Here is a 10,582-nt window from a genome sequence, read left to right as displayed (position 1 = left end):
GGCAACAAGCAAAAACAACTAGTGGATGAGATAAAACAAGCAAACAACAAACAGACAATGAGCAAAAATAAAATGAGCAGGGAGAGGATGTGGCTCAAGTAGATGAGCACCTGCCTTCCATATGGGAGGTCCCAGGTTAGGTTCCCAGTGTCTTCTAAAGACAAAAAGCAAAACAGACAACTAGCAAAAGCAACAAGCAGACAACTAGAGCAAACAACAAGTAAACAGACAAGGGAGCCATTGGGGGGTGAGTAGTATATGAGAAAGTACATACATTTTCTAAAGTCTTAGAAATTCTCAAGGACATATTTAGAAATGTCAAGCCAAAAAAAAAAAAAAAACCTCAAGCAAAAAGAAAAAAGTCATTGCCCTAATCCTTCACTGCAAATTAAAGCCCAGTTTTAATTTCTCAAACTTGGAGAACAACAAAATTAATTAAACAGTTAATATACAGAGAAGGGAAATAAACCCCAGATAAGCACAGTTTTGGAGATTATGGGCAGAAGTTCCTCCATGTGGATACTATACTGGACCAGTCTTTGCCTGAATCTGGATTACCTCACTATGATTGAGAAAAAAAAGAAAGACAACAAGAACAAATAAAGAAAGCAGAACTACTAAAAAAAAAGTGAATTGGGAGGTCACCCCAGAGGTAACGCTTATGCACATCTCAGCAGGATCTTATAGACAGCCAAAATAGATACTACCTCAAATAGTGGGGCTCCTGAGTGCTCTGGAGATACCCAGGTCCTATGGTCATGGCAGGTAGCTATGGAGTTTGGTTTCTTGCCAGTGGGCCCTAGTTTTGAGTTTGTGCTCCTGAGTGTAACAGAGTTGGACTCAGTTGTGACTTCTCTACACATACCTCTTCTGTCCCTTCTATTTGAACTATAGTTGGTGCCGGAGTTGGTAGGTTTACGTCCCAGAGACTTGAATATCTGGGCTTTCCATGTGCCAGCCAGGCCCTGAACCTCAATGGAGTTGTATCACCTACACTTCAGTTCATTGGACTCACACAGGAAAACTAACAAGGAGGTGAGGATGGACAACCACCACACCAAGGAACCAAAAGAGTCTACAATTGCAAGCAAGAGAGTCCCATCCATCAGCTGTATGGGATCAAAGCCCTTTCTCAATTAGAGGTGGAATGGGCACCACCATCCCAGGATTGGAAAATAAAATATGGACTAGAGTGGACTTACTGGTATTCTACCATAGACTTACTGTGATTCTAGCCATGGAAGAAATTATATCATTGATGTGGAGACAGTGACCACTGGAAGTACTAAAGGCAGGGAGAAGGAAAAAGAGGTGTAATATGGGGACATTTTTGGGACTTGGAATTGTCTTAAATGGCATTGCAGTGACAGATACAGACCATTATATGTCCTGCCATAACCTACAGAATTGAGTGGGAGAGAGTGTAAACTATAATGTAAGCTATAATCCATGCTTAGTGGCAATGCTCCAAAATGTGTTCATTAATTGCAACAAATGTACCACACTAATGAAAGAAGTTGTTAATGTAGTAAAATGAGGGCGGTGTGGGGAGTGGGGCATATGGGAATTCCTTATATTTTTTAATGTAACATTTTATGTAATCTAAGTATCTTTTTTAAAAAAATAAAAATATATATTTAAAAATGGGGAATTTTTAAACTTACAAGCATAATATTTCATATGATTTTAGAAGCTCCTTGCCCTATCCAAGAGGTTTGGATATGCTTTCTTAAAAATCATGGCTATTCTCCCAGATATCTCATATATGCATTTGAAAAATCATTGGACTATACTTTGAAAGTATGGAAATAAACACTAAGATTTTTGTAATGAAGGTGTTGAAACAAGAAGTCCACATTCCATTTTAGAGCAGACTGCATAGGACAGACTTGTGAGGTTGTTTATTTTAATGAAGACACACATTGCTTAGGACTAAATGTTTCTTAATAAAAAGGGTCAGTATATTAAGAAATGTTTCTTCCCACAGTTCTGCAAAGGGCATCCTTGACTTCCTTGTTCCTTAGGCTGTAAACAACAGGATTCAGCAGGGGAGTGATGATGGTATAGGTCACCGAGAGAAGGAGGTCTTGTTCTAGAGAATTTTCTGATTTGGGCTTGAGGTAGGCTATGGAGGCACAGCCATAGTGGATGATGACCACAGTGAGGTGGGAGGCACAGGTGGCAAAGGTCTTCTTCCGACCCTCAGCTGAGGCAATCTTGAGGATGGTGGAGATGATGAGGACGTAGGAGATAAAGACCAGGCCCATGGGGACCAGGATCACAAATAAACTGACAACAAAATTGATGATCTCATTGATAGTGGTGTCAATACAGGAGAGTTTCATGACAGGGAGGATGTCACAGAAGAAATGACCCACCACTCTGTGACAAAAGGGCAAAGTAAATATGGAGGTCACCTGAACAACAGCCATGGCCAGACCAATACTAAAGGCTCCACACACCAGCTGGATACACACCCACTTGCTCATGATGTTGGTGTATCTCAGGGGGTTGCAGATGGCTACATAGCGGTCATATCCCATCACTGTAAGCAAGAAACAGTTGTTGATGGCCAAAGTGACAAAGAAGAACATTTGAGTGGTACAGCCTGACAGGGAGATTGGCTTGTTTTGGGCTATGAGACTGGACAGCATCCGTGGAATGATGACCAGGGTGTACACTGTCTCTGAACTAGCCAGCATGCTCAGAAAAAAGTACATGGGGGTGTGGAGACGTTGGTCAATGTGTATTATGGTCACGATGATGGCATTGCCAGCCAGTGTTAATGTGTACAGGATGAGAAAAAACACAAAGAGGGTGATCTGGTGTTCATGGAAACCGGAGAATCCCAGGAAAATGAACTCAGTTATCTCTGTGAAGTTCTTTCTCTGCATTCTTCAATATCAGTGTCTGAAATCACTGCAGGGATTCAACACAAAGAAATTCCCATGGTAATATAGGCTCTAGAAGAGGGATAGAGAAATGGGTTTAGGGAACACCAAAAGAAACATGTCCAGTTCTTTGATCTATAATCAGGAATGTGCAGCTACCTCGTACTCCTCTAGCCCTGACCTGCTTTTGCTAACTCCGTAATCTTCCCTTAAGCCTCTGGCCAAGGAATCACCAATATGTAAGACTGCTGCATATGTTTTCAAAGTATCACCTTGAATATGTGGTTATTGTGGAGCATGGATGTAAAGCCCTTTCTTTTAACAGCATGCAAGCTGCAGAGGACCCTGACACATGCCAACCCAAATTTACCCCTGTTTCTCTTCTAGAAAAAGAGGAAGTAACTGGGACAACAAAGTGAGGATGAAAATGTTAGATTCACAGACTTAGATTCACTGGTGGATAGATCTCAGAAAAGTTCTGGTGAAAATATATAAGGAGCAGAATTAATCTCAGTAAGAGCTTATTTTCAGTAAAAGATGTGGTACACTGGGACCAGCCTGGATCATCAGATGAGACATGCCGTTAACAAAATTACTATTTTTTTAAATTGGATGGTTTGGGGGCAAGTAAGCTAAGGAGAGAAGGGGGAGTTGTTGGAAAGAGGAGGACCAGCACCATGACAGGAGCCTGAAACTTGAATAAAAGAGAGAACCAATGTCTTTCAGGCAGCAGGAATTTTAAGAAATAAGAGTGCAAGATTTGATTTTTAAAAGTTTGCTCAACTATACCATGATGCAAACTCTGAAGTCTCAAACCTCCGATTAAAGCTGAGATAGATGCAACTTTCTGTCAGTGGTATTTGGGAAGAAAAGATAACTGGATGATGGCATGGTGCAGAGAAAGGGCAACACAGCAAGAGGTGAAATTCAGAGCAAGGAAGAAAAACTTGCTATTAATGCCTGGAAGAAATAGAAGGCCCTCTCCTGCCCCATCCTCTAGCTTGCAAATGCTACAACATTTTCTAGAAATTTGATGAGGGACTCTGGGATTCCTACCATATATCGAATGATGGTTTGAGCTATCTTACTTTAAGAACTTACTTAAAGGTATCTCCAGCAGTCTGGAGGATTTGGGAACATCCAGGAAGCTGCCACTCAAGTAACAGCATTTCACATCATGGTTATTCTAGACAATACTCCATCATAAAAAATAAAGAGGCAAAGGTTTCAAGAAATAAGGGTGTCACTAATAAAGTAATTCACATTAAACAACCATTACAATACCAATTGGGCAGGCAAAAAATTAGAGAGTGACAATGGAGTTCTAATTAACTTTTAAGAAAAGATGGCAACAGAGCAGTGGAGCTGTGACTTTTTAAAGTTAACTTAATTAAAATGAAATAAAATAAAAAATTCAGTTCCTCTGGTATGCTAGCACATTTCAAGTGCTAAAAAGCCACATGTGGCTAGTGAATAACATATTAGGCAGCATAAATATCAAACACTACATTCACTGGAGAAAGTTTTATGTACTATGCTGTTATAGGGTCTTGTGATGGACAAATATCTGGAATAAATCAAATAATAAAAACAGCTTTTTAAAGAACAATAAAATGACATGTTGCCATATGGCTAAAAATTCTGTGTGTGTGTGTCATGTATGAGTGCTCATATATATTTACATATGCAAAAAAAAATCTGAAAGTATTTATACCTGATCCTATGATGGGTTAACTATTATGTTAAAATAGCAGTGAGATTATTGGGAACTTTACCTTTTTACACTGTTATATTGAGAGCAAGGATCATGCAATATATTTTAAAATATTTTAATTTGAGCATAAAATTATGACTCAGAATCATTTAGAGAAATCAAGGAGGACAAAAACTAAGAATAGATATCCAAATTAAGTAAAGAAGAGTCACTTACTGGTGGCCACAATAGCAGTAGAGTTTTGGGCTAGAAAGCCTGATTATCAGCAGTAAATAAAGAATTTTGATAATAAGTTATGGATGAGAACCATAGACTTTATGTGCCTTTTCCCTTTTCTGATTAATTTATTGTAACAAGTGACAAAAAATTAAAATTGGAAGGAAGGAAGGAAGGAAGGAAGGAAGGAAGGAAGGAAGGAAGGAAGGAAGGAAGGAAGAGAGGGAGGGAGGGAGGGAGGGAGGGAGGGAGGGAGTGAGGAAGGAAGGAAGGAAAGTTAAGAAGATTGAGCCAGGAAAAGTGCATATAATACTTGGGGTAGGGATGAGAAGGAAAATTTAAAATTGGAGTGGGTCAGGAGGAAGAAAAAAATTCTCCGGTCTCTTTAATTTAGGGCCTGAAAAGTGCTGCTTTCACCCCAAATCAGCCACAGATTTGCTGTAAAAAGTGTTTCATGGAAATATTAATTTCTTTTCTTTGTATAAGTTTTGAAGGCATAGGATGCATGGCTGGTGATCCACAAAATTCAGGGAAAGTAGATCAGGTACACAGGCCAAGGAGAAAGGATAAAAGGAGTAACTTGATCGCCTATGTTGCACGTTCGAACTGGATTGAATGGACAATAAAAGAATATCTTGAGACAAGATATTCTTAAAACTTGGGGAAACAAATCCAGAAAGAAGGCCAGATTCAGACATGTGAGAGCACAGAACATCCCCCTTCAAACTAATATTCTTTCCCTGCCGTTTAGTATATATTTAGAGGAAAGGCTTGCAGTGTGTGAGGGAAGTGTGGAATGAGACCATTAGGGGGCGTTCTCCTGTCTCCTTCCTGACAGCTCAGTACACTGTTTAGCAAAAACAAACAAAAGAGCCCACAGCAAGTAAAATTTGCCTTTCTTAGAGCGCACCTGAGTGAGGATCTACTTCTTAGAGTGGGCTTCATCTGCTCACCCTGATGTTTCCAAATATTCTTCCCAAACACATTTTCTCCCTGAGAGGACAAGTATGCATTTTCCTCCATTTTGTTATAATTCTGATGTTTTAGTATTCCTCATAGATTAAGGGCAATTGCCTCATTGTCCCACGTCTAAACCTGTTTTGTTTTGTTTTGTTTTTTGAGATGTAGAAACAATCCAAACTTGCTACTGTAGAGGAATTTATGGCTCTAATGGCAAATGAAGGGCTGTTGACCTCCCCAGAAGTGAGAGGTGTAAGAAATGGGAAAGCCCAGAATGTAGTAGTAATTCACACTGTTAGCCTTTCTTGGTCTTTTGACAGATTTACACAGAAGAAACAGGTAGCAACGAAGGCCAATGTTTGCCTTGGGAAGGGAGAAGAGGTCCCATAGGGCTCCAAGAAACCACAAAAGTGTGTGGAGGAAAGTGGACTTGGCCCAACAGACAGGGCATCTTTCCACCACATGGGAGGTCCATGGTTCAAACCCCAGGCCTCCTTGACCCATGTGGAGCTGGCACACAAGGAATGCCGTGCCATGCAGGGGTACCCCCCACGTAGGGGAGCCCCACACGCAAGGAGTGCACCCGGTAAGCAGAGCCACCCAGTGCGAAAGAATGTGCAGCCTGCCCAAGAATGCCGCCGCACACATGGAGAGCTGACACAGCAAGATGACGCAACAAAAAGAAACACAGATTTTCAGTGCCGCTGATAAGTATGGAAGTGGTCACTGAAGAACACACAGCGAATGGACACAGAGAGCAGACAACTGGGGGGGGGCGGGTAAGGGGAGAGGAGAAAAAGTGTGGAATTGGTAGGTTCCTTCCCCTAGGGGAGGCTGGCTGGGATGAGTTCTATGCTGTTAGATCTTGTGTTAATGAATTTAAAGACTATCTTGTGGCAAGCTGACCACCTTCTTCTTCCCACCGTCCTCCCCAGGCCCCCGCTGCTGCCACTGGTTTTTTTAGTCTCTGCCCAGCAGGAAATAACTGGGCACAATAGCAAGAATGATATACCAACCAAATCTGGGTCCTCTCTGTGTCTGAACCCTTAGGGTAGTTCTATGTAAGCAACACACCAGTAGATAATCTCATAAGTGCAGTATAGGGCAGAAAGGAGCTTTCAAAATGATTTACACATTCCAGAAGGATAAAAACCCTGTGGGAGAGTAAGAACACTGAAACATGCTCATGCATCAAAATCGTAGTCATGAAACCAATATTCCTACCTGAGGAAAAGGAAAAATAAAGTGGAGGGGAAAAACAGTTTGAGGATACAAGGGAAACTCCCTTTGTAAAGTGAAGAAATGAGGACAAAAACCTTGGATACTTAAAAATAATTAAACCCTTATAAGCAAAATCTCTGCATAGAAACAGAATCTATTTTTAGAAGGTAGTCTAATCCCCTGTAAGTAAATATTGTATATAAAGGAATCATGCAGTAAAAAATAATAATAACAGTAATGACCTGTATTTTTCCCTTAGTTTCCTTCTTCCTTCTTTCATCCCTTCCAACCTTCCTTCCATTTTTAAGCAAAATAGGCACAGGGATGGAGGAGTTGATGTCTTAAGAAACTGATGTTTATATGAACTGTTTGAATAAACAAGAATGATGACTTTTCTATGGGACAGAAGCTTCTTCAGATCCAAAAGAGTTCACCCCCATTCTTGCATCTATGGAATATTTCTGTGCTGTTTTCTGATTTAGAATATACCATGTATTTGTGACTTATTTACAAAACATCATTGCAGTGCCAAGAAATGATTGTCAATCTCTGCTAAAAGAAATAACAGAATCTCTGTCGTGTCTTTCAAAGTTCAGCCTATCTAGGTTCTAGGTCAGTTTTAATAGATTATCAGGTCACTTACATTTCACTGGACTCTGGCTGAAGCACAAGGTGACCCATGCATACTGAGACCCTCTGGCCCTTGTTGGCTTTGTCTTTAGAGGAGCTGCCCCTTTAAACTCTACAACTGGGAAAGACTCTCAGAGGAGACATTTTGTTGTCTAGCTTTTGTCTCCTGGGTTAATTTGCCAAGAGATTTACTGTGCATCCCATGGGTCTGTGTGGAATCAGAAACAGAAATGACCCCAAGGGATGTCATTACGAGTAGATCACACAAGGAATGCTGGGCAAGCTTTGCTCTCATGTGGCCTGGAACTTACTTTTCTTCTTTTGGGGAAAAATGATTCAAATAAGAGAAAGATGGCACTTTCTCTGTAGAATCCCTGTTTTGTCCTTATTTAGTTACTCTAAGTGTACATACAATGAACTTGCATCATTTCTTCTGCCAGGGGATATGCATAGATTTAGTTAGGCAAGGATTAGATTTGGGAGCAGGGACTGGAAATGGAGCATGAATATTTATTTTTAGGCATAGACAATGATATTAATGGAGATGACTTAAATCTTTATGCTAAACCATAACACCACATCCTCTTCTTCACCATACCTAACTATCTGGGCTTTTAAAATGTGTCAGAACATGTCCTGAATAAGCATTTTGCATGTATTATCACATCTAATTCTTATAAGAACTCTATAAGGCTACAAAGTGGAGAGAAGTTGCACAGAAGCAAGAGCTTTAGATGAGTCCACAGCATTTGCCTTTTGACCTTTTCCTCCAGACTTAGCTGTATAAACTCTCATAGATTGTGGGCATTAGTGCAATACATCAACACCATTATATTAGTTTTGCTTCTGGATCTTGTAGTTGTTTGTGGCTTGATGGGCATGTGTTTTACCACTGCTCCAACTGTATGATGGTGCCTCTAGGCATTTCCCATACTAGAGAAAAATAGCCATAGTCAGACTAAGCATAATGGAAAATTCTTCAACCCAAATGGAGGTTATTTATAAGCTAATTAGTTATTTAAGCCTTTCAACATAAGCACGAAAGGAGACCAGGACACATTCACAATTCTTTGTTATTTGAATGGTCTAGGGCACCTATTCTTTCTAAGCAATAGAAAGTCCCATGACCACCAAAAAGTCTCCATATTGCTGGACTACATATTGGTCTCTCTAGTGCAGATTAAAGAAATACATGTTTCTTTCTCAGTCCAACGCAAGCCTAACCTAAGACATATCCCATGCTCAAGGATACCTTATTGCTTTCAACCTAGGATTCTTTACAGAGTTTCCCATATAAAATCCAGAGATAACTACAAGAATTTCCCTCCAGGAAAATTCCTCATACGCTTTTTGGTAATATCAGTCCTGGAGCCAGAAAATGTGACTAATACTCATATTTTTCTATAGCCACACAAATTAGCACCAAATCCTTACTAATACAAGACAGAAGCTCCAAAATTTCTTTTCTTATTAGAGATGATTCCTTGTTTCAGCCATTCATTGTGCATCTTGTGTACTCCTCATTCCCCATATTCAACCAGCCTTAAGTACAAGTGTGGACAGGATGGCAATTATCAAGGTCTTTGACACTGAATCACTTTCTAATTATGTTCCTGGGTCATCATACCTTCTAGAACTTTCGATTTTCTCTTATAGGTTCTGAATGACTCAAGGTAGTTTTCTCTGTGACTTTTGCTGCTTTCTTTATTGTGGCAACCCTGGACCTGAAAATGATGTTAAGGTGAAACTCTTCTCTTTTAAGTTTTGAATGAACCATTGATACAATAGATATCTACCCACATGCAGAATTTACAGAGGAAATAATTAAGAACCAGCTCCACCCCTCTTGTATCCCTAGGCCAGAAAGAGATATAAAAGGAAAATAGTGTGGAGATGGGGAGGAGATTTGCATAGAGACTTCTTTGGAAGGAGGTGTGTTACTTTGCTGTGAGGGAGTACTGGGTTGTGTTCCTACTATCTTGAGAGGATGAATGGTGGTTTTGCTATTTTCTTCACTTTAAGCCAATTAAGGGGCTACCATGGAATCACTCAGAGAGCTTAAAATATGTTCTGTGCTATTGAAAAAGCTAAAGTCAATATGAAAACAGGAAAGTGGTCTCTGCACTAGGGTCAGCCTGAACCCCTAGACTTTATAGGAACAAGGGATGCATGAGTGTTTCTTTTGGGTAAGGTGTGGGCCACATATCAGAAAAAGCTGACAAGTGGTCCTCTTGGTTTCTGTTCAAGGAGCCATCTCAAGAAGCAGAGGAGTGTTACACGAAGAGGAAGAAACTGAACACTAGATCCTAGGGTCTTGGAAGAAGTTGCAAATATCACCAAGAATAAATGATACCTCTAACTCTGGTGGGCTAAGCTGTGGAAGGGATAGAATATCAAATTGAAATAAAAGGCAGTGTACTTGGCCCAGTGGTTAGGCCATCCGCCTACAACATGGGAGGTCTGCGGTTCAAACACTGGGCCTCCTTGACCTGTGTGGAGCTGGCCCATGCGCAGTGCTGATGGGTGCAAAGAGTGCCCTGCCATACAGGGGTGTCCCCCATGTAGGAGAGCCCCACCCGCAAGGAGTGTGCCCCGTAAGGAGAGCTGCCCAGTGCAAGAGAAAGTGCAGTCTGCCTAAGAATGGCACCACACACACGGAAAGCTGACACAAGAAGATGATGCAACAAAAAGAAACACAGATTCCCATGCCACTGACAACAACAGAAGTGGACAAAGAAGACACAGCAAATAGACACAGAGAATAGACAACTGGGATGGGAGGAGGAGGGGAGAGAAATAAATAAATAAATCTTTTAAAAAATTGAAATAAAGAAAGCTAAAGATGTACACATGTAATACAAGACAGTTGATTCTTGTTATGAAGCATTGTGATGATACAGACTTGATTGAATATAAACTCCAAGAAATAAACACCATATTAGTTTTACTC

The 10,582-nt window shown here is 40.4% G+C and overlaps 1 protein-coding gene across 1 annotated transcript; it reads right to left on the bottom strand.

The window, feature by feature from the left end:
* Positions 1 to 1,964: 1,964 nt before the first annotated feature.
* LOC101434127 (putative olfactory receptor 10J6) lies at positions 1,965 to 2,894 on the bottom strand. Its single transcript, XM_004455835.2, has one exon. The coding sequence runs from the start codon at positions 2,892 to 2,894 to the stop codon at positions 1,965 to 1,967; it is 930 nt and encodes a 309-aa protein (XP_004455892.1).
* Positions 2,895 to 10,582: the final 7,688 nt, after the last annotated feature.

The sequence above is a fragment of the Dasypus novemcinctus genome, chromosome 13, assembly GCF_030445035.2.
Source record: "Dasypus novemcinctus isolate mDasNov1 chromosome 13, mDasNov1.1.hap2, whole genome shotgun sequence".
NCBI classification, from domain to species: domain Eukaryota; kingdom Metazoa; phylum Chordata; class Mammalia; order Cingulata; family Dasypodidae; genus Dasypus; species Dasypus novemcinctus.
Note: the sequence above shows the minus strand (reverse complement) of the source record. Positions and strands in the feature narration are given on the sequence as shown.